Consider the following 23,834-nt stretch of genomic DNA (forward strand, 5'->3'; position numbering starts at 1 on the left):
CCGTGGTGCCACAGGATTAAGACTGGGGGTAACTGCAGCTGGTTTGCTTATGTGCTGTGTGTGACTTTTAATGGTATAAAACATTTGCTTCCTCTCCAAAATGCTCTCTCTTCTGCAACAGAAAGCTTAACCCAATTTAGCTTGGATTGCTTGTAACCTAAGGTTGCCTGCGTGGACAGTAAGCGTGGATCACAGCAGTAAGTTAGGATGTCTGAGAGCTGGGTGGGATTGCAAACTTCGCTATGCTTTTCTCAGTAAAAGGTTATAGTATCAAAATGGATCAAGTTATTGCCAAGAATTGATGTAATATTAATATCCGACAAATCATAACCACTGCCCCTACCATGGATTTATTTGTATAGCACAAATTGGTGTTTGTAAGGGAGAAGTCTTTTTGTTCTGTAATATTTTTAAAGGGGGTGTGAGTGCATGCAAGCATCCCCTGCTCTGGGTGGCAAGGAGAATTCCAGGAACTCCAGGAAACTGATGTCACTGCATTGTGTTTGCTTGTTTTCTTTTGAATGCACTAATGTTTAATTTTAACTTAACCCTGGGAGGGGTATTTTTAGTAGAGTGTTTCTTTACTCCTTCTGTCCCATATTGGGGGGGATGACAGATTGTGTCTCTTTGTTTTTTCCAGTAGTCAGCTTTCTCCCTTCCCTCTGAAGAGCTCTGTGACGATTGCCTGAGAGCTTGAACACTTAGCAGCATGTGTTACCCTGTCTCTTTGCATGAAGTGGCTAAAAGTTCATGTTGTTTGTTCTGTTCCCATGTCTCTTGACTTGATCATTGATCCAGGCTGGAAGGAAGCAGGGCTACCTGGACAGAAGTGTTCCATTCTGGTAAAAGAATAATACCTCTTTCAAATCTTTAGCTACTGCTGTAGCTGTCCCAAGGGACAGCTGCTTCTTTAGGAGACTATCATGTTCTTCAGTGACTGTCTGCTGAGAGAAGCTGGCTCTTCTAAAAATTAACAACACTTTAGGTTGGAGGGGCTTTGTTAGCACTCAAGAGAATCACAGCCCTGCAGGCTAAGGATTTCTACCTTTGTTATTTCATTTTTTTAAAAAAGGCAAAAGATCATACTTAAAACACATCATCAGTTTCAGAATCTAAAATATGAACAGCAAAAACTAGACTACTTGCTCTGCTGATCTTGAAGAAACAAATCAATTGTATTTGAACTGCATGGAACAATCTTTGAAACCATACTAGTTTTATTTATTTATTTATTAAAAGCGAAGAAATACAGCTCTGTGCAGGGCATGGATTTACTGGAGAACTCTTCTTTCTTCCGTATCTAGCCTGAGTTTTGGCTACTGTCTCTGTGGTTTGCTGTTTGTGTATTTCTGCAGGTAAAGGACGAAATCAGAAAACAATTTTATCCTGTTCCATTCCTAGTCCTTATGTTACAATAATTGCTTGGGTGCCAAACACAAAGATGATAAAAGAATTGCTGTGGTTTTGGTTTGTCATTTTCATATATGAAAATTGCTTTCATTTGTAATTATCTACACATAAGAAGTGTGTATGTGAAGAAGCTATTGAAAAATGACAGTGGAATAATTAAACTCACACCAGCTCCCAATGTGAATACTAAGACATCAAGGGTGTCTTCTGTGGTTTAGCTTTATCCGCTTCCAAAGCATGGAATAGCAACTTTGATTCATTTTCCTGCACGGACAGGTCTCTGCTTTTTGAAAGGCTAGGTAAGAAATGCATTTATCTCTGGCATAAAGAGATACAATGTTGATGAGCTCATACATATATATACCTTGCACCTCCTGAAAGCTTCATCTCCTGCTGCCCTTCTGAACAGCACTGACATCACCCGTTAATGCAAAGGACTATCAGTGAGCGCTGAAAGGGTTACCAGGTGCTATGGAGTGCTTTAGGTGGGTACTATTATGGGAGATGGGTGAGCTTGGATTTCCTATTGCAAGGATATGCTGGGTATTGCTGTTGCCTTTTCCTTCTCTTCCAATCCTCCCATCCTGTAACTCACTTTTCAGAGAAACCAGTCTCTTATGCTGAGCTCAGCACTGCAGCCATTTGCAAAGATGCCACGAAGAGAAGCAGCACTTCTCAGTTTACAGGCTGGACTGTGGTAGGAAGCGGTCATTCCTTACACTGTCAGATTGCTTATGCACCGAAGGTATTGCCCATTGAGCAAACAACGGTTGTCTCACTGTTTCCTCTCCGTCTGCACTTGTACATGTGTGTGGGAAGCTATTTAGACAGTCACCTTTTTGAGGAAGAGACAGTGTTCTGTATGTTTTCATGGCAGCGTTTAGCACAGCGCTTTGAGTATGAGTTACTGCATTTATTTCTGTCAGGGTTAGCACTATTATTGGGCATTTGACTGGTAAGAGGATTGATTTTGCCAGTTTCACTGAATTCCAGTTCCCAGCTGTAGGCTTCAATTTGCATCTTTTCGTACCATTTGAACTGCTTGTTTTGCTATGTAAATCTTCTGTGTATTGTTTTGCTTTCCTGTTTGCTGTTTCTTTCTTCTTACGTAAAAGGCACATGTAATTCTGGGATTTGGTTGTGCATCATGCTGCTCTGGCATTGCACCCTTCAGTGCCCGACAGCACAGAACAGAGAAAGACAGTCTCATCCCTCTCTTTCCATCCTTCCAGCCCTGTAAATCAAGGATGTGTGATCCCTAGACAAGCCTTTCTGATTAGTTCTCATCTTGTAGCACTCACTTCTGTGTGCCTGAGTGGTGCTGCAAATTATAGCTACCTTTTATTTGTTTGTAGCTTTTTATCACCTTTAGCATGGCTTTCCTGCTCAGTTGCTGTTCCTGCAATGCCATCGTGTGGTGGCCCTGGGACTTTAAATGTGTCTTTTCCCCATACTAGCCAAAGCTGAGGAGTGAGCGGTCTTCTGTGTTTTATACTAGTGATTGCAGCTGCCTTTTGTTAGCTGCATTGGTGTGCTGGTGGATGAAGGCAATACCTGTCTCTAGCCGTGTGGGTATGATCTTCTAAAGCTCGGGTGTTGTGTTAAACAGGGACCTCCGTGGCAGATGCCTGGACTGGGTGCTTTAACTATGATACTATAAAAGAACACAGCCTTGTATTTATCAGAGGGGTTGGTTAAATATTACCTGTCTTACAAGGAGAGTAGTGTGTTGTTCTTTCACAACTTATAGTAGCAAGCTGTTTATTCAGTTAGGTAGTCATCCCTGATACAGTGTACGTTGTTTGAAGGGCCTCTCTGGGAATTGTTTCATACTTTGAGACTGCTGTCTTGTGATCGCAGAAAGTGTGTGTGGCGGGGGCTGTGTGTGCACAGAATTTGGTAGAAATTCCCGTTTTATCTTTGACTTTTTTTTTTTTATCAGTATGTCTGGGCTTTGGATAAGCCACAGGGGCAAAAGTAAGTCCAGTGCATATCTGCTTCTCTGACCTGGGAGCTTTACTGTACCTTGGAGAGTGACAACTGCATGTTGTTAATAAATGAAGTAACAAATAACTATTTCCTTTTTGCCTTTCTAGTGTTCCCAACTCTTGCCCGGCCAGTCCACGTGGTGCTGGATCCTCAGGATATCGTTTTGTTCACAACATTACCTCGGATCTGCAGCTGGCAGCAGAGTATGCTGCAAAAGCAGCATCAGAGCAGCAAGCAGATGCATCTGGCGGGGACAGCCCAAAGGTTCAGAGAAACATTACTTACCCAGCAGTGCTCATTGGGAGGCTTATTAAGACCTGGCAGTTTATTGCTAGTGCTGGATATAGTTAAAAGGGGTTTAAGAATACCCTGGCCAAAAGGGTGCTGTATATGGTATCCTCCAGAGTTTTTGAGACCGTGCCTTCAAACCAGCAACTTACTAGTGGTAGACAATGAATCTGCTTGCTTAACTGCCCAAAATGTATTCAAGTCATTCACTAACATGGTTAGGCAAGAAGAACTTTTTTGCTTGTTTGATAAATCAAGAAGCTATAAAGATGATGTGCATTAAAATCCAGACTCTCGTCTTCTCCTTTTAAGTAATGGTATTTTGCAAAACACAGTTGGAGAAAGGGGAGGCAGGGGAAGAAACCAGATCCTTGCCATGAGAAATCTGTAGTCTGACATTAAAACAAACATGAAGCCTGTCAAGTAAGCGTTAAATGAGGAAATCAGCAAGTGGAATTTAGATTAAGAAATAACTTAGTCGTAATGATGAAATTTAATTTTGTGAGTGGATCTTCAGATCAAAGTTAAAGGTCTAGATCCAAAACCACCTGATTTGGGATTGGGTGGAGGAGCACAATACTAGGTGGCTTTTTTTGTAGCTTGAATTCTCCCTTGAGACAAGAAGGGCTGTTCTTGGAGTAATATTGAAAGCTGGGAATATGAGCTCTGGCAACCTAATTAAAGTTCCTAGAATGAAACAAATCCTGCTGGAGACGGGAAGGGAGAGGATCAAGTTTCATATTGGGCTCGTTGCTGGGAGGAGAGCTGATAGCATGCTTGCATGAAACCTTCCTAACAAAGTATAGTTGTAGCTGGGCAGAACTGAAGGCTTCAGTTTCATGAACACTGAAAGCAATGAATGTACCCTACACCCTCTAACTATTTGCTTACCATTGCTTGTCCTCATCCTGTTCCTTGTGCTGGTAAATTCAGTGGAGGGTGGAATCAGATTAAAGTTGGCTTTTTTGTGTGTGTTTGTGGGGAGAGGGAAGGAGATTCTTAAATGTGGCTCAGTCCTAAAGCCCTGTTAGCACACAAATGCTTGTGCTAAATTGGGAGGTGGCATTATAAAACAGCAGTGAAAGAGAAGAGGGTGATGCTGCTCTTAGTTGACCCTGATGCTCTCTTAGCATCTGCGAAAACTACAGTCCAATGTGGTTTTTTTAGTTTGGGTTGTTGGTACATGCTAGTTGTAGGAATTCTTTGTTAACGACTAAATTTCTGTTTGGGTTTGTTTTTGTTTTCCTTAGGATGAGTCCAAGCCACCCTATTCTTATGCTCAGCTAATTGTGCAGGCTATATCTTCAGCACAGGACAGGCAATTAACACTAAGTGGGATCTATGCCCACATTACCAAGCATTATCCATATTACAGGACTGCTGACAAAGGCTGGCAGGTGAGTTCTTGACACTGACAAGCTTTTAAACTACTTTGACAGGGCTTATCTGCTTTGAAATGCATTTATTAAAGATTTGGGGCACTGGGAATAGAGCTGCTTTGACTATTCCCAGAGTCAATTTGTTTAACATAAGCTAACTAGTTTGTTTGTGGGTGATTAGTTTTTTATTTTTAAATACTTTCTAGGGCAATGTAGTTGTTACTATTGGGCTTTCTGGTTTCTGATACCCTTTTAGTGCTGTAGTCATGTGTCTTTCACTTTTGTTTGTTTTATTCTCTTCCACATCCTTGCTATCAGTCATTCTCGTGCCTAGATACTTGCCTGAATCTTGCTTAATCATTCACCTTATCTTCATTTGGCATAAGCTGTCCAAGCAGATGTCCGGGCTAAAACAGAGGTCCCAGTCCTTAATCATAATACCTTCAATAATCAGAGATCTTTTGTTTTCCCAGTGTATCAACTGCATTGCGTAAGTCACAGTTTTCAAGTTTTGAGTCTAAGAATGGGAACTTGGGGAACTTTGAGTCTGTATATCCCTTATAGTCTTAAAGGAAATCTGACCAGCTTCATAGGAGGGTTTGGATGTAGTTAATACATGCTAAATCAAGCTTAAATGTTCACTTGAGGGCTGCTTTCAAAGTTCCAGAAACCTCAGCTCCACCTGCTTTCAGACTTTTTCTTGGCATCACACCTCTGAAATTGTTGTTACTAGAATATAATACACTAATGCAGCTGGAAAGACTCTTGCAGCTGCTGATTTCATTGTGTTCAACTGGCAGGAGCAGTACTGCTTGGTGCACTTTGAGTACAGTTGGAATAAATACATTTCTGCCTCCCTGGCTTTTCCCTGCAGTTCTAATTAATTGTGGAATTCACTTCCTGCCTTAACCTGCTCTGCAGAGTTGTGCTTTGCAAACCATTTGCTGTGTCCTGCTTCAAAGAGACGCACTTCAGTGGAGGGTGAAGTTGCCTTCCCCCTCCCCTGGCAGTGGCATTGTAAGGCTTCACTTGTGAAGAAGTTGTCTAAAGCTGCTACAAAAGCTCTTGTGTTTTGAAAGTGGAAGAGGAATGAGCTTGTGCACACCTGGGCTTACTGAGCCTTTCCCCTAGCCCAAAAGACAGCACCGTACCCAGTAAGAGGTGGGCTTTTGCAATAAAAAGGATAAATAGTCTTGTCAACATCTGCAGAGCTGTACAGTGCGAGCCTAGTGCCACATAGATAATGGATTCTTCTCAGAGGCAGCTGTCTGAAGCTGCATGTTGGCTGGCTTGCATTATGATTACCACAAGATGCAGTGTCCTTTAAGGCATGTTTGGGCACCTCGGCGATCGTTTGGCAGGTAAGCAGTTAGCACAGGCTCAGGCAATTTTTTCCACTTGCCTAAAATAAAGCCTGTCTTTTGAGAGAGTTCTGATGTGGTTTAGTGATTTCCCCCTGCCTCAGCAAAAGCTCTGCTGTCTTTGCTTTCCACAGAAAAGTCACTGCACTACCTGGTTCCAGATGTGTTTAAGTGATGGTGTAGTACTAAGCGAACCTACCTTTCAGCGTGGTTAGTAGAGACTCTGACATACTTCCCCAGGTTTTCTTTTGCAGCTCTCCCATGACTTTGGAGCTATGCAAGTTCAGTGACTTGTTTATGTCTTTATCGCTGATTCTGGCAGTGTGTATTTTATTTTTCCAAGCTGTGTGGTGAAACCCATTTGTCTTTGTTATAGGCTTCCTCATGGCAAAATAATAATCTCATTCCTCTGCTTCCTGCAGAATTCCATTCGGCACAACCTCTCCTTGAACCGTTACTTCATTAAAGTCCCACGCTCCCAGGAGGAGCCTGGAAAGGGCTCCTTTTGGCGAATTGACCCTGCCTCTGAAGCCAAACTAGTAGAGCAAGCGTTTAGGAAACGAAGGCAAAGAGGAGTGTCCTGCTTCCGAACACCTTTTGGGCCTCTCTCCTCTAGGTAACTTCAGTTTCCTCTAATCTCTATGCCAAACTCACTACAAAGAAAACAAAACCTTCTCCTGAAGTACAGTGAGCAAACTTTACTTCTGTTTGTAGTTTTGAGAGGTAATATAGTTAACTGGTCCTGAGGCATAATCTGAAAATTGTTCTGACTTCAGTGTTTACAGAAGAAAAGGGGAAAAAAAAATAGCCAGAACTGAACTACCAAAATGCATCAAATAACGTATCTGTTCTGGCATCATTTCAAAGAAATCCAAAGCGGTTATCACTGGAATAAGTTTTGAGATGCCAGTCTCTCATTTCAAGAAAGCTGTGTTTAGATGTGGATTAGATCATAGTGGGAATAACTTGTGGTATTTAAAATGCTCTCCTGCAGGGAGGATCAGGTTGATCATGGTTGTCAGCAGTGAAGCAGTGGGGGTGTTCTGTGTAGCCACTCCAGTCGGCGGTGTACCTGCAAAAGAGGAGCTTTTTGTAGCAGCAGCTTTCTCTGAGCCCTGTAGCTGTGAGAATAAGACTTGCAATTCAACACTAACTGGAGCAGTTTCATGTAACATTCCTCCCACACCTTTTCTGTCTGTTAAAATCGGGGGAAGCAGGGGGAGACTTTTTCAGCTGATAGCTTCTCTATCTTGTTTCTCATTAAAGAAATGTTCGATTCCTCATGTGTTCAGTGGCTGCCAGAGATGGCAACCAAGTGGCTGGGGAGGGAGGCAGCAGAGAGAAGGGGGAGCATCCTTTTGGCATATGCAGGGCCAGACACTTGATTCTATACTGCATCTTTCTTTCTCTCCCCGTGGCTCTCAAACACTGTCAAAGATCCTTTGAGAATGGCCTGAAACTATAAAACTGATCTGAACATGAGGCACTTAACAGGTTCTCTGTCAGCACTGGGTGTTAAAATAAGCAGGCTCTGAAGGGTCTAATTCCCTTCAGCAAGGAATAATCTGACAGTATTTGGTGCTAGAGTGTTTGGTGAGGTTACTGTGTACCTTTCAACTCTTCCCAGCAAGACTGTAGTGGGTAGTATGGAAGAAAAGTCTGTCCTTCTGCTTGAGAGTCCTGTGCTGGAGATAACTCTTGGTCTCTGCTGCTGTCTTGTGGTCAAAATGCATCTACACCTGCCAACACTATGTTCTGGTGTTTCAGGAGTGCTCCTGCCTCCCCTACTCACCCTGGCCTGCTGTCCCCTCACTCTAGTGGCCTACAGACTCCAGAGTGCCTATCACGGGAGGGCTCACCCGTTCCACATGATCACGACTTTGGGTCAAAGTTAGCCTCAGTTCCAGAGTATCGGTATTCACAGAGTGCACCTGGTGAGTAGCTCTTGTTTCACAGATGGTGACTGTTCAGTTGCAGCAAGTGCCATGCCGGGGACACCACAGGAATGCTTCTGCCAGTGTGTTACAGGAGGATCTGGGTCTCTTTCCACTTCATGTTTAAAGACTGATGATGCATATGCAACTTAAGACTATTTTTCTTACTAGCCTTTGGACGAGGGGGCAGGACATAAAGGATGTGTAGAAATGCATGAGCTAACCTTGAACCAGGTAGCTCTAAAGAGCTGACAGAGTAGCCCTGGCAGTCTGTAGCTCGCTCTCACTAACTTGCCAGCCTTCTGGGTAAGATCAGCTTGGCTATGCAGAGCTCTGTCATGCTGGGGCCAGGGCTTTGGTAATTTGTGAAGCCCTGTTAAGTATCTGTTTGTCTAGCTGTGCTGTGACTAGCTTGATGTATAGAGTGTTCCTGGTGAGGCTGGGGGACAAAGCTCATTAAGTAAAGCTTCCTTTTTTGTGCTTATTGTGGCTTTTGTTCACAGAAATGTACTCGGGTGGCAAGTAAGGGTTTTGTAAGTTAAGAAAGAGAAGATGGACAATGGTACTTCTGAAGTCTTATTCTCTGTTCCCTGTCACCACTCCTGCCAATGCTGAAGGACTGAGTGTTGCAGATTAGAAGTACATGGGTGAAATGAATGGAGGCCTTTTTGCCTTTCCTGTTAATGTATGCTTCTCTCTTCTGTCTAGGATCTCCAGTCAGTGCCCAGCCAGTGATTATGGCTGTTCCTCCCCGACCATCTACTCTGGTGGCAAAACCAGTCGCATACATGCCAGCGTCAATAGTGACTTCTCAACAGCCTTCATGTCATGCAATTCATGTAGTTCAGCAAGCTCCCACTGTTACAATGGTCAGAGTTGTGACCTCCTCTGCAAACTCAGCGAATGGATACATCCTCACAAATCAGGGCACAGCAGGAGCAGCTCATGAAGCTGCAGGAGCAGTGTTGGACTTAGCTGGTGACCACCGAGGTAGCTTTTCACCTCCCTTGCTATTCTGCTAATAAGTCTTGAGCAGGCTTGAGGGGGGGTGGATAGTCAAACACTGTTTCACTCACTGAGTCCTTAGTCTTTAACAAAAGATATTTCTCCAGGTAAAACTTAAATCAAGTGAAAGTTCATCCATTTTGATGTCTCCAGCAGTGAGCAGAACATCTGTGCTCCTTGTCTCCTTTCTTGCCAAAAGAGATGGCCTGGGAAAAGCTGAAACTCTCTGCTTCAGGATGGCCTTGTAAATAAATGATTGAGCCCTTTTCTGCAGGCCTGGATTCCTAGAGGAAGGCATGTGCTTCTGGAAGTGCAGGCAGTGCCCCACTAAAGTAATCTTCAAGAACTAGTTAGAACAAAGGCCTCTTCTCCTAAGCTGGAAATTCCAGCCTTGGGGGATTTAGTGAGTTAAATGTTCTCTTGCTGTGATCTAGACAACACCTTGTCTGCTCAACGTTTCAGAAGGGCTTAGTGCTACAAGGTAGATGTGTGTAGTGCCAGCAGCAAGACTAGTCACTCTGCTTTTATGTGGGCAGTGGGGCAGTAGCTCTTCTCTGAGGGAAAGAAAAAACTGACAAAGATCTTCCCCTACTGCAATAGCAGGACCACTAACATTTTTTGTTCGTTGGGAATCTTGCTTGAGTTTCACTTGCATTCTCTAGAAATTCCTGTCTGGATCCCATACATGTTCCTGAAGCACTAACAGTTGCAGCTGCCTATCTGTCACCTGCTCCCTTCTTTCACTAGTTCTTGCTGTCACTTGTTCTTTCCCTACTTGTCCTTCTCTTATTCCCGCTCATATCCTTTTCTGGTCTCTACTTTCCCTTTGTCTTTCCTGGTTACTCCATTCGCCTTCCTAATGTCCCTGCTTTCCTTGCCTTTTCTCTGCTTCCCGTCAGCTTGCTTACAGGTCTCAGATCAATGCTTGTGTGTCCCATCTAACTCAGTTCTTGTTGTCTACTCATGTTAAAATGGGAGAAGTCTTCTCTTCCTACATGACTAATGAGTTTGTGCTTCCTGCCTTCCCTGCTTTAAGACCCACAGAGCCCCTGGAAGAGAAGAGTGGTTGCCCGCCTTTCCTGCATGTCCAGCGCTGTCCTCTATCTGTTACATACCTGCTTAATTGACCCCTTACTTGTCCTGGGAAGTGAGAGAAGTGTTTGAGTGCTCTCACACAGTTATCTCTATCCAGAAACTCAGCCCTTCTTTTTTAATTTTTTTTTTTTTATCCCTCCTGGTTCGTTCCTGTGCTTCCACAGCTAGCAAAAGCTTGCAGCTGTGGGAAGACCTCCTTGTAAATCAACCTACATGCAGGTCTGACAGCAAGCTGTTGCAGACTTTTGGCTCCAGGCATTGTTTAAGATCTTAATGCCTTCTCCTGCTGTGTGGTATTGAGTCAGGCCAATTTGCCTGTAATTACACAGTAAGCTATGAGATTTGCAGTGACTGCTGTCCATATCACAGCTATTATGTGCCAGTAAGGGAGATGATGCCTTTTTAGGACAAAGGGTCAAGTTTATGATCTTTATTATTATTTTTTTTTGGCTGTGTGGCTTATGCTGTAAGAAAAATGTTTTTGATATTGATAGAGTATATGTGCAATAGAGAATATTTTAGTGTTTGCAAGTAGTCATCCCTGACCTTCTGTGGTACTGAGGTATTTTCACATTGGTAAGCCTGGGGTATGTGTCACTGCTAAAACGTTAATGAGAATAAAGCCTGCCTCTAAGCCAGGGTAGAAAATGATTGTCTCTTCTGCTCTTAAGTAGGCATGGATGAAAAGCCAACGATTGCATTTGCCACAATACCTACAGCCAGCCGTGTTATTCAGACAGTTGCCAGTCAGATGGCACAGGGTGTTCCAGGACAGACAGTCACGATCCTTCAGCAGGCAGCTCCAGTGACCATTGGACAGCATCAGCTCCCTGTGCGGGCAGTCACTCAGAATGGGAAACACGCTGTCCCCACCAACAGCATCACCGGCAGCGCTTACGGTAGGCTCTATTTCCATTGCTTTCTGGTTTTTGATTGCTCTCTGCATTTAGCAGTTAGGTTGTAAAGCTGTAAGGGTTATTCTCTTCTTAATATATATCAAGTTATTCCATATGTCCCATAATTCCAAAGGTATGCCAATTCTTCGCCTCTGGCTGTAAATGTCAGTGGTAGATATCGTTCTGTCCACTTCTGTTTGCTCACTTTCCCTAGCTGGAAGACTTTTGCTATCTAGCGTTGCTTCTGAAAAGTCTTTCCTTTGTCCTCCTCTATGCATTTATTATTACTTGTACTCTCTACCTTTTGAGGGTAATTTGTTGGAAGTGTTGGTGATTCTCATGTAGAGCCTGTTTTAATTTTTTTTGTTTGCTTCTGACCAACAGCTGCTGCTTTCAGCAGGCCAAATAATAAAATTTCAGTGGTGCTCTTTAGATCTTGTGAAATACATAGAGTATTAAGAAAATTAACATACTTTCCCATCTTAAGGTCTTAGAGCCTGAGAGAAATAAGATCTATTCCATCAGGTGAACGAATGTGGGATTTTTTTATATAGAGGATGTGTTCTAGTCATTTGTCAAGCCTGATTTTTAAAACCCCATACTAGCCTCCTCTTAGTGTTTGCTCAGCACCTCAGTCATCATCCTTAGCTGAACAAAACCTGTTCACCTGAAAACAGGTTTCTTACAGCCGTTTTCAATGAGATGCTAAGCACCTCTGCTCTCCCAGGCTGGTGCTTATGGGGTGTTTGAAATTAAGGGCACTGGTGGAATTTGGATGGTTTTCATGAAGATGGGAATGTTTCTACAGAATATTCTGCCATGTCTATTTGCAGTATCACCTGGCTTGCACTGGAAATGTAAGAATGCTATTGCAGCGATGAAAAAATGATAATGATAACGTTTTTATGCAACTAGGATATTAAGGTATTCAATAGATCAGATAGGTGAAGTTGCTGCCAAGCGGTAGGGTTTGTCTAATGTAGAATCAGGCAGCTTTTTTTATTTAACATTTTTATGTTAAGATATTCTAATCTCAGCAATTCTTCTAGCAGTCTTATCAAACTGGAAGGTATTCCAGTTGTATCTGAGGGGTTTTTTGTAAGTGGTAGTGAATTTTCTGGTTCACAAAATACAGCCTGAGTCTCTTGACCTTATTTGTACGAAGTGAACTTCTCTTCAACCGCATGGTTTAGGTTCTCTTAAGTCACTGAACTGTAATTGGCGACTGCCCTCATCCTTACCCTAATATTTTTCCTTTGTCCCTTTGATACTCTGCAGCCTCCTTCCCATGCCTGGGTAGAAGTTGCTGGGCTTTGAGGGCCTTTGTTCTGTTTGCTTTGTTTATTTATCCTAAGGCTCCTTCTTTGATGCACTTAGTGAACACACTAGTAATGTTGTGTCATTCCATCCTTTGCAAACCAGTCTGGAGGGCAGAGGATGTGCTGTCTCCCGAGTCCCCTTTGGCTGCCTCTCCGATTGATGCAGAGTCCAAAACCTGCGTGTATTTTGTTTTGCAAGCAGTGTTGTGTGCCAAAGCCAGTGTGTAAGCACATTCTCTGTCTGGAACTAGGAATTGTAGACATTTTTTTTAGAGGGTTGCTGCTTAAATTGTCTTTTTTTTTTTTTTTTTCCCCCCCCCCTCACCACTTTGATTAATATGAGGGTGAGATCTTTTGTCAGTACTGGAATATAAGATTGGGAGCCAGAAATTCCTATGTTCTGATCCCAGTTCTGATGGGAACACATTTGGTTGTCTGGCAAAATTCTTTCCCGCCCCTTTCACAAGTGAGATGTCAGTACAGTCAATATTTGGATTCTAATCTAGTTTCCCAAGAGACTGGCTGCTCTCACTGTGCAAACAGGGCTAAAGAGAGCCTTCTAAACTGGAGGCATGGCACACAGATGCTGTAGCTTGCAAGATGTGCTGATTGTAGGTGGCCAGAGAACTGCCTGTTACAGAGGTGTGCTGTAACTTTAACAGGGGATTATTCCTCCCCTTCTGGAGATGAATGCTTAGCTGGCAGTGCCTCCTTTGACAATGGATAGCAAGAAGGAAGTTCTATGAAAGGGGTTATTAACAGTTTGGTGAACTTGCACAAAGCTGAGATTGTCGGGAGAGAGGGAGAGACAAAGCTAGCAAGTCTTTCAAAATGGACTTGAAAACAACAGTTGAATATGTGCCAGCTATCTTGTTTGACTGGTGTTTTGTTTTCTTGCTTCCTGGAATCATAAACACTTGTACTACTTCATCACACTAATTCTTTCTCTCTCATCCTACTTCTCAGCTCTTACAAATCCATTGCAGCTCCTTGCTGCCCAGGCCAGCTCGTCCACTCCTGTTGTAGTCAGCCGGGTATGTGAGACAAGGACCGAAGAGACAGCAGCAGCCTCTTCCAGTGAACCTGAAGTCAAAAGACCCCGGATAGAAGAGTCCAGTGGAGCAATCCCAGCCCAAACTGGAGTCATCACATCTACAATGCCACAAGGACAGGCAACCAGTGAATGAAGAACCGGTGGGAGGAGCTGGAGTGATGTGGGGTGGGCATGGGATGGCAGGAGCCCTAAAGCAGCTTTCAAAAGAAACAAACCACAACTGTAACAGCTCAGAACATATCGGATAAAGAGCTCTTTTCAAAGTCAGATTTTTAAATGGGAGGACAACAGCTGTTAGAATCACAAGGTGCCAAAAAGGATGGAAACCCCCTCCCAAGAACCCATGTCTGGAACTCTGTTCTGTCTTTACCTATGGGATATTTTTTTCCTTTTTTAAAAACAAAAGATTCAAAAAAAAATACAGACAACTGATTGTATGGCTGCTGGGATATTTGTAACTGTCTTTTCCCCTTTTGGCTCCAAGGGGATGGGATTTGCAGTTCGGCATCTAAAGGAATGTAACACAAAAAATACAGTCTGCTCCCTGGAAAGAGAACTCCTCATTTTCTATGCCTTAATACTGTGCCTCTCAGCTTTGAATCATAGGACCGTTTTAAAAAGGCCACCTAAGGCGATCAAATGCTGAAAGATGGGTGCAGTATCTCACAACAACATTAAAGAAACATGGTACCAAGCTTAAAGAAAAAGGCAAATGATTTTTTTGTTTTTCAAAACAGAAAAATTCTGAATATGAACAAATGTTTATTTATGTAGGGATTCAGGAGGATGAGTTACAGGGCTCAGCCACCTGGATTTCCAGATGCAACTTCTCTCCATTCTGTCTGAGGGAGAATAAGATGACAGAGGAACTGTATTAACTTGGTTCCTGTAAAGATATTAAAAACAAAGGGGTTTGTACCTTCAGTGATTTCTTCACTTGCTCTGGACAACAGCCAAAGTATCTTGATGACCGAGGATCGCATGGGTAAGGGTGTCTCCAAAAGGTTCTGTGTGCATTTGATTGATCACATCCTGTGCTGGAGCACCAGGTTTCGTTCAGAGTAGCACTGCAGGTGAAGACATTGCCACTGTCTCTGTGAAATTCCAAAAATATTGATTAGTCTTCTGTACTAAAGCAGTCCACTTTCACCTCCTGTAGGTAGTGTGGTCCTCTACTAGATGGATGATGGTCAGGAGGCCAGGGCTGGGTAGGAGTCGGTCACTGGCCCTCTGCTGTGGCTAACAGCAAAGCTCTGGTGTTATTCTGAGAGGGAAGTTAAGAGCTGGGGTGAGAGGCAGCAGAGTTCGCACAGTGTTTAATACAAATTCTGTAAGGGTGTAGAGACCAAGGCAAAATAGGCCTTGTATTTCCATGTGGCAACAGTCACTGAAGGTCTTGAACAGGTTTTCCAAAAGGAGTTTGGAGGTTTCCTTTGATTGCTTGGCTCCCTCCCCCATCTCTCCTCCTTTGAAGACCATTTGGTTTGGCCATTTAGGAGGAGGCTTTTTACTCAAACTGTATTTCAGTCTCATCATGTACTACAAGTATGTCATGTGAGTAAAGCAGATTTGAGTCAGTTCAGCCATGTGGAACAGTGGGTGCATGTAACACTTTGTGACTGGCAAAGAAGTCGCCCCCTGCATAGCCTCCAGCTAACCCCTTTGGTTTTGTGCCTGTTTGCAATCCCCTTGGCTAACTTGTCTTCTGGCAGCACAGCAGAGATCTTTTAATTTAAAAAGTGTTATGGCTTTGTTAATGGCAAGAGAGACTTACAAGGGATGGGGTGTGCCTTTGGTAGGTTATCCCCCTATATGTACTGATTTATTGTCAGGTGTACAGTCTGACCATGCTATTGCAGAGCAGAGAGGCAAGTCCACAGCATAAACATGTTGCAAAAAGATTTCCTCAATGTGCAGTAAATGATACTGTCAGTGTGTCCATGGGGGTTTGGGGGTAAGGCACAACCGTTCAACGTCTGCTGGAATCTAGGGAGGGGGAGGAAATCCACGAGCTATCAGCTGGCATGACTTGTTCCCTTTTAGGTTTCCTTTCTCTTTGCCAAACGCTATTCAACAGCTGAGTCTTACCACCTGAATAAAACGCAGCCATGTTTATTCTCAAGCTAATTGTTTTGTGAGAAATATTTCTGGAAGAAAGAAAAAACTTGTTGGTCTCATGATCTGGGGTTACTTTCTGCAGTTAGAGGCACACAGAATATTCAGGACAGTTCGTTTATCTACAGCTAGGCTTTCATAATTTAGGTGTGTGCCTTTACTGACAAGTTATTAGATTGGATTTTAGTACTTTGAAATGATTTTGTGAAGGAGGATTGTTACAGACCACAAAGTAATTGAAGCAGGCCAGCCTCCAGCTGTCACTTTTCCTGCTGGGAAGGCTAGGTGCGGCATAGCAGAAAAGCACATGATTAGCTCTGTTTTCTGTAGCCTTTTCAAAGCCAGAATTCAATAAAATGGATTTCAAGGAAGAACACACAAGTGAGAGTGCAGCATCGTTTATCTGTGATTAATCATTACTTTGGGGTGACTGCTGGTTTAGATACAGGCACGCCTCTGAAACAGCCCTGAGGCTAGGAAGCTGGCCCGCAGCAGAGGAGCCTGGGTTTCTAGTACATCGGGTGAGTCAGCGCAGGATGAGCAACCAACAGAATTATTCAGAAATGTTCAGAACGTGAATCTGCCAAAGTTTTGTGGATTTTTTTTCTTTACTGCTGCTTTTTTTCATGGAAAGCCTAAATAATTAGGCCCTAAACTTAAGTAAACTAGTCCAGCACCATTCCAGCACCATAGAAGTAAATCGGCTCAATGACAGGGTTTTCATACACCAGCTGCTGCTTCATAGATACCTCTTCAAAGTCCATCCTCAGGTTGTGTGTATAGATCTGCCTCCTAAGTATTTAGAATGGAATAACGCTTTCTCAGTCTTCCTTTTGTGGCTCTCGATGCCTGCTGGTTAAAATGTGAGTTGAGGACAAGCAAATATCTTTGATCTGTTTACCTGTTCTGCTTAAGGCGTTGAACTCTGTTCATCCTGTCAGGGGATTTTTGCTTTATCAGTCTGCTGCATCCTCCTGCTACTGTAGGAAGCAGCCATGCCACTCAAAATTTTTTGTAGGTTTGCTAATACATTACCTATATCATTGCCTGATACTACGTAAAATAACAGTTCTTACTAAATCCTCTTGAGCTATGGAAAAACGTGGTTCTCATCTGGAGCACGTGAGATGGGGACATCTTGTTTCAGGCCTCCAGATTAATTCTTTCAGCACACTGCTCAGTCTGGAAAGCAGCACTACTCTTTTGTACATATCAGTCCTGATTCCCCAGGCTTTGTTTTGAGCACTGCAGAGGAGTGAGAATTAATTTGTTGGTAGAATTGGTAGAATTAAGTCTTCAACTAGAAAGAAAATGTTTAGCTTAATGGTTATATGCAGTGCTTGGATTATTTTAAGTTGTCTAACAAGTTCCATCTTACATCTTCAGTTATATTAACTGAGGGAAGTTTGAACGGGGAGATGAGTTGGAGGCTTCACTCATCTTCTGCTGTCCGACAAAGGTCAAGGCACATTGAATATTTAACCTGCTATAACCTAAACCTGGGAAAACTTTAATTCCAAGTTGTTAAAGTGTGAAGTCACTTTTCACTGTTCACTATCAATGGTTTTGTTGGGTTTGGTTGTTTTTTTTCATCTTGGGCAGTGACAAAAACTGATTTTACTTTGGCTGTGGTCAGTTCACAGCAACTTCTGTTGCCTCAGCTTGCAAGAAGTGAATGCAGTTGTTCCTGGGTTTATTCCACTAGAATTCCTTAGTTACTGTTTTGTCTTGACCTTGGCTCTTGATATACAGGAACCTTTTTACAGTGATATCAAGTTAATCTGATTTAGTGGTAACACAATACAGTGCTGAGCATGAAGTTCATGATTAGCTCATATATTCTTTTCAATTCCTTTTTCTTCCCATATTCCTCCCTCCCCCATACCATTAACACTGTCCCCTGTAGCATATCCATTCACTTTCATCCACTGATGGGAGCAGCACCTTGCATTAAGCTCTGCCCAAGGACTCAAGAATGAAAATACCTGTGGGACACATGGAGCTCCAGAGCAGGTTGAAAAAGGTCAATGTGGTCACCCTGTATCTTATTTTCATACTGTATTTTAGACATGTTACTGTTGGGCACAGCTTGTTCAGGAGTGTGTTTCAGGAGTATGTTTTCAGAGAGATGTTAAAGCTTTGTAAGAGGAAAGAAATAGTTAAGTAATAGCTGAAGCCTCTGCAGTGCTTCTGCAATCAATGTCATGGTCTGGCTTCAGGTTCTGGGGGGCAAGAACTTGGGTTTGTATGTTTGACATCTGTCTTGTGTACTGGCTTAGAACTGTCATTCAGAGTTAACTTCCACATTATTTTCCCCCTTTTTCAGTAGGGAAATGCCAGCAGTACAATAAAACCTGAGGCTCAGAAGTCTAGGGATCTATATCTAAGCAAGTGAGAGCATCTTGACCTGAGCTTTCATACAGTGTGGTATGGAACACTTTTTCACTGACTGTTAGGGATGTTAAATTGATGTTAGAGCTTTTCATCTGTGTTAGCAAGGGCGGTTCCCAGTGAGATATTTGGTATCACTCTGATGTGTGCTAGTGTGTAGATGAATGTCAAAATGTAGGTTGAAAGGAGAAACATTTCCCTGCTATAGCTAGCTTTGGGGATCTTGGATGTCAAGGATTTAATCTAGCAATAGCTCTGTATCCTTCCATAGAGGATCAAAAGCTGTTTCTTCAAGCTTACTGCATCTAAGGATTAAATTCCAATGGCTTGGTTGTTCCATCTTTGTTTCTGAGGTTTAAACTGTGACTTAGAGTTTATCACTCTAAATAAAAAGCATATAAAGCTGCATTATTAGGGAAGATCAAATTTTCTTTGTCGCTGCCATTGGTAGAGCTGTGTAGAAATATAGGATAACTTGGGTTGGAAGAAACCTTTAGAGGTATCTACTATAACCTGCTGCTCAAAGTAGGTCCATGTTGCTATGATCATATTCATCTGACGTTTGAATATCTCCAGAGATAGTTCCATGACTCCGGTCCCTGTTCCACTCTGACCACCCACGAGGTGAAAACTTTTTCTTAGCCACCTAAAAAGAATTTCCAATGAAGCTGCACATGTTAATTGCCTCACATCACACATCTGAGAAAAGCGTAGCCCTGCCTTCACTGTATCTTACAATCAGGTAGCTGAAGACACCAGTAAGACCTTCCCCATTTCTTTCCTTAAGCTGAACCAACCTGGTTGTCCCGGTCTCTTCTCGAACATCACATGCTCAGGCTCCCACAGCATCAGGTGGAATTGCTGCAGAAGGTTCCTCTCTGTCTTGTACTGGGAATCCCAAAACTGGGCACAGCACTACAGATAGAATCTGACAAATGCTGGATGGAGTGGAAGAAGAACCCCTTTGCTCTGCCTGCTAGCCACGCTTTTTCCAAGTACAGCCCAGTGCCTGTTTGGTCTCTTGTTGCAAGACAATTATAAGCGTACAAAACAAGCGTCGCAAAATGATCTGGAAATACTCTGGATTGCATTCATATGTATACAACCATCTTGTCCCTCTTCCAAGAAAGAGTGCTAGCTTGGGTCTTGGAGCTTTTTGAACAGGAGGCAGCACTGAGGGATCCTGGTCACTTCTAAAAATACCTGTGTTTTACTTTATCAAATGATACTTTCAATCCAATGTGGAACTTGCCTTGAGTTTCTGCCCCAGTGCAAAATCTTCCAGGTTTTTTAGTCCTGATGCTAATAAGTTGGACTAGAGCATTAAGAATGAGCCTCTGAAGGAAAATTACTAGCTTCATAATTTTGCCCTTGCCGCACACTGAGCTTTTGAGTTTGCAAATGCTATCCTGCAGCAAATGATCTGTCTTCCTTTGCCAGCCAGTCTCTCAGGCAGCTCCTGTTTCTGCTCCCCATCAGAGTTTTTCCCCTCTATTTGTAGCTTCTGTCAACTCCAGAGTCCTTTAATCCAGCTCTTAATTTAATGCCATTGCTTGAAGGTCTGCATCTGGTGAGAATCTGTGTGTTAGGTTGCAGTTACACAACAGATTGTTCAGTCATGTAACTTTTTGTTTCCTTCTGGGTGAAAAATTATGCCAAAGCTGCTACTACTGTAGCATACACTACTGTCGTAAAGTGTAGCTTACGACGGAGCCAGCTGTGCTGCAGAAAACAGTTACACTACAAGGTCATCTGGATTGCTGGAACTGATGGGATTGGGAAGTGATGCCGCCTTGCATTTTGATCTGCACCTAATCAAAACGTAGCTGTGACTTCGTGCTGGAGCGCCTCTCTCTGCAGCTGCCCAGCAGCTATTTGGCAGTGATGAGATCAGCATCTCTCTGCTAGGTGGGTTATTGGCAGGACAGTGCATGTGTTTGTGCACATGGTGTGGATATATGCACATCTACTAATCAGCAGAAAATACCTAGCTGTGGTGGTGGGCTTTCTGTTAGGGTGTCTTTCATGGGCCAGTAATACAGCAGTGAGCATTTTACTTTGGCCCGAGCAAGACATTTTGAAAAATACTTGGGTTTCTTGGAGCACTATATTTAAATTCCAGATTTTTAATCAACTTTTAACCTTTGTATTTATATGTTCAGAAAATTCTTTTGATACTTTTTCATTTACCAACACTGAATTAAAACCCTTCAGAATGTATGGCTGGTCTTCTCCTTACATGTGACTTTTAAGTTTCAGAGCCTGAGGATAGTTCTGCCAAGTCTACCCCTTTGCTCTCAAGATAGAAATAAAACATTGACAATTCACAGGTGGCAGCTAAGGAAGAAACCCTTAAAATATTTTTTTTTCATAAAATATTAAATTAGATCTGTGTAAACATAAAATTTGTATTTATTAATGTGTGTATGTGAGTATGTGTGTCAATATAGATATATAAATGGTCCACGACTATTTCTTTCTCTTAAATGGTACTTTACACAGACTTTTATACAGTATGTTGGTAAATTCCCACACCAGGCACTGATTCTAGAAGAATGATGTATGTATTTTTGTAACAAATGTGAGCAGCTGGTAGAAGCAGCTTTACTTTCAGTGATTGCTTTCATTCCTCTCGCAGAGCAGAAGAGGTGACTTGGTACTTGCATCTTCCTTGCGTAGGAGCCCTGCTTCTGGCTTTGTCATGCTTTCAGCAACCCTGGTCCATGCTGCTTTTCTGGCAAGAAAAAACCCCAAATGGCACTAATGAAAGCTGGAATAGTTTCTTGTCTCAAATTATCTCTAGATGTGGTATCGGGGAGTTCTTTACAGATTCTGCTCTGTAAGTAATGGGACCTTACTTCTAACAGAGGAAATTCATAGAGGGTCTATGAGGATGTTGTAAGGTTGAAGAATTCTTCCCTGTCTGTCTGTCAGGTGGCTAAGCTAACACTGGGGCACTATGAAATGGTTTCTTTTCCTCTGTGGTGTGATTATTCTCCTTTTATGATGCTTCTGTCTCTTCATGGGGCATGAGGTGTGTGTATATCCCCTTAAAAACAATGCATGAGAGTTTTTTCTAATGTTCCCATTCACAGAGAGTAAATTTTACCTAACTGGCCCAATTTCAGTCATGGCTTAATTCCACAAGGATCACGAAATTCACAGAAGTGTGTCTCTTGACCCCCTTGGGCCTGGTGAGAATTGTTCTTTAAAGCAGGTGATACTTGGCTTCCTAATTACTTTTCCAGAAGTAGAAATTCCTTTCTCTGTAGGGACCTGAGTGAATGCTTCACCGTGGTGTTTACTGTCTGATGGTTGGGCTTTGATACTTAAGGGAGGAACAGGTGATAAGAAGAGTAACTAGAGTAGGAGCAGTGAAAGGAAACAGCTTTCTTCCTCAGCAGAAAACAGTCCTTGTGAAAACCAGACTTCCCCTAGGATTTGGTTACTGCTTTGTGTCTGCTGCTGAATTAAGCAATGCACCTTTGCTGTGATCTAGACTTTTCAGTCCTGCTTCTGTCCCACCTTGGTTCCACTTAAAGCAGTCTGAAAAAGAGCCTTCCTTACATCTAAGGGCAAAGTTGAGGAGAAATGTCTGTTAGCTGAAGAAAAATGAGGTTTAAATAGAGCAGAAAAAGTGAGACTTCCTTCTGTTCCACTGCCTTGCTGCTAAAAGTCTGGTGTAGAACATCCTAATGTTCTGCTGGTTTATATGCCACTCTTCAGATGTGGCCAGGCTGTTAAGTAGGCAAGTTGGCTCTGTAGCAAATGAATTACTGTAAACCTAAACTAGCTTTAATGATATTTTTTTTTCCCCTTCTCCCAAATGGGCTTGAAGTAGAAGGAACCAGAGTATTGTCTGTAAGATCTTTTTGCTTTAATGGCAAATAAAATAGAGAATGTTAAAAAAAAAATCTCATTCAAATATACTGATACAGAAAATGGAGTGGCTTTACAATACAAAAATCTTACAAGACTGTATGTTGTCTTGGGTTCTGGACACGCCATTTGTACTGCAGTGAGACTCACCTTGTCCAGCATGCCAGCCACCTTCCACATCACCAAATAGAGCATTCAAGAGTCTGTAGCTATCCAAAGGACTGTTATCCAAAGGACTGTTAAAAGCTGTTTAGGGATAAATCAAAAGATGTATGTGAGCAATGGATGGTAAAGCTGGAAATTCAGATCCAACTCTGAGTTATTTGCTTTAAAAAAAAAAATAAAATCTGAATCTCCCCCTGTTCTGCAGCTGCACATTCCCACTGAGTTCTTAGGGGAATGCTGCTGTGAGACGAGGGCCTGAAATACCTCAAAGGCTCGACAGAAGTGTTTTGCTACAGAGATCTGGGGGAGCCTTACCCCTTTCACCTCGATTTGGCACTTAAATTTAAGATGGGGATGGATGGGGGAGCTAAAGCCATGCTTGCATTTCAGTTCCTAGTGTTGCCTGTACAAGACTTCTCTAGCCAGCTCTTTTGGGTTTTGTGTTTTGTTTTTTTTACAGCTGATATCAAAAGTATTTTTTGTGACTTGTTTTCATTATCAGTGCTTTTTAAAAAGCAAGCATGTATCCCAAGGGGGAAAGCTCCATCTGGGGCAATGGATGTGAAGTTCATCATTATCTGTCCATGTTGCAGCACTGCTCCTGTGAGATGCTTAACTGCACAGGCAGACTGTGGCTCCCACTGGGGGTGGGAGAGTGTCCTGGTCATGCTGAGAAGGCTGCTGCTCAACCGAGGAGATGGCAAATAAAAGCATCCGAGGAGCAGGACCTGAATTTCCACATCAAATGGGATACAGTGGTTTTGTTGTTTGTGTTTTGTTTTATTTTTTAATACGGAGCCATACATTTTTTTAAGTAATTTGAGATCTGAATGTGATTTCTAATGTATCAAGAACGTTAATATTTTAAAGCTATAACAAAGTTTTAAATTTCTACTATTTTTTTTCATTTATTTTAACTGTTCTGTTATCTTAATTTGATGTATGTGGTTGGGGAATGTTGCTTCTCCTCTTAGCATTTGTTTCTATAACCAGAAATAAAATTATATATGAAAGAGAAAATGCCCTGAAATTCCTTGCTGCTTCAGTGACGGACTTGCATCCTTCCAGTGCAGTACTGGGGTGGGGGTGGAGGTCAGATTCCTGCAGCTGTTGTGTTGTGCAGTTTACCCCTTCTCACGGTGTGAGGGGACAGAGTGGTTTAGGGGTTTTTTTTCTTTTATTATTTTCATTAAATGCAGTAAGAAGGAAGTATATGTCTGGACACCTTGCACTGTTTTAGAATTCACAGATACCCTACTTTTGATCCCATGTCAGTTATTTGGGAAGCTGTTAACTTGCAGCAGAGTGAACATATGTGTGTGTGTGTGAGTGATCAGTAATGCTTCCCCTGGGAATTACAAACTATTCCTTCAGCTCAAGCTTTTTTTTTGTCATGAAGTGGAACATTATTGTGGAAGATAAACTATTTTGGTGTGTTTCCCTGTAATTTATAACAATTAGTTTCATTTAAGCATATGAGATCAGAAGACTGTTCTGTACCTACCTTATAGTTAGGTTTGTCTTCCCTTGTCCTCTTAATGGAGCTAAAATTGA

The 23,834-nt window shown here is 42.4% G+C and overlaps 1 protein-coding gene across 2 annotated transcripts in view; it reads left to right on the top strand.

Moving 5' to 3' along the window:
* The window catches only part of FOXK1 (forkhead box K1), a 56,160-nt gene extending 34,010 nt beyond the window's left edge, over positions 1-22,150 (top strand). The window contains exons 3-9 of one of the 2 annotated variants that reach the window (XM_055804176.1): positions 3,507-3,663; positions 4,938-5,084; positions 6,850-7,043; positions 8,195-8,361; positions 9,070-9,351; positions 11,133-11,360; positions 13,643-22,150. In XM_055804176.1, coding sequence (XP_055660151.1) covers positions 3,507-3,663; positions 4,938-5,084; positions 6,850-7,043; positions 8,195-8,361; positions 9,070-9,351; positions 11,133-11,360; positions 13,643-13,863 — 1,396 coding nt within the window. In that variant the 3' untranslated portion in view covers positions 13,864-22,150. The remainder of the gene's footprint in view (positions 1-3,506; positions 3,664-4,937; positions 5,085-6,849; positions 7,044-8,194; positions 8,362-9,069; positions 9,352-11,132; positions 11,361-13,642) is intronic. The other variant, XM_055804177.1, reaches the window with a different exon arrangement.
* Positions 22,151-23,834: the final 1,684 nt, after the last annotated feature.

Source organism: Falco peregrinus, chromosome 5 (genome assembly GCF_023634155.1).
Source record: "Falco peregrinus isolate bFalPer1 chromosome 5, bFalPer1.pri, whole genome shotgun sequence".
Lineage (NCBI taxonomy): Eukaryota > Metazoa > Chordata > Aves > Falconiformes > Falconidae > Falco > Falco peregrinus.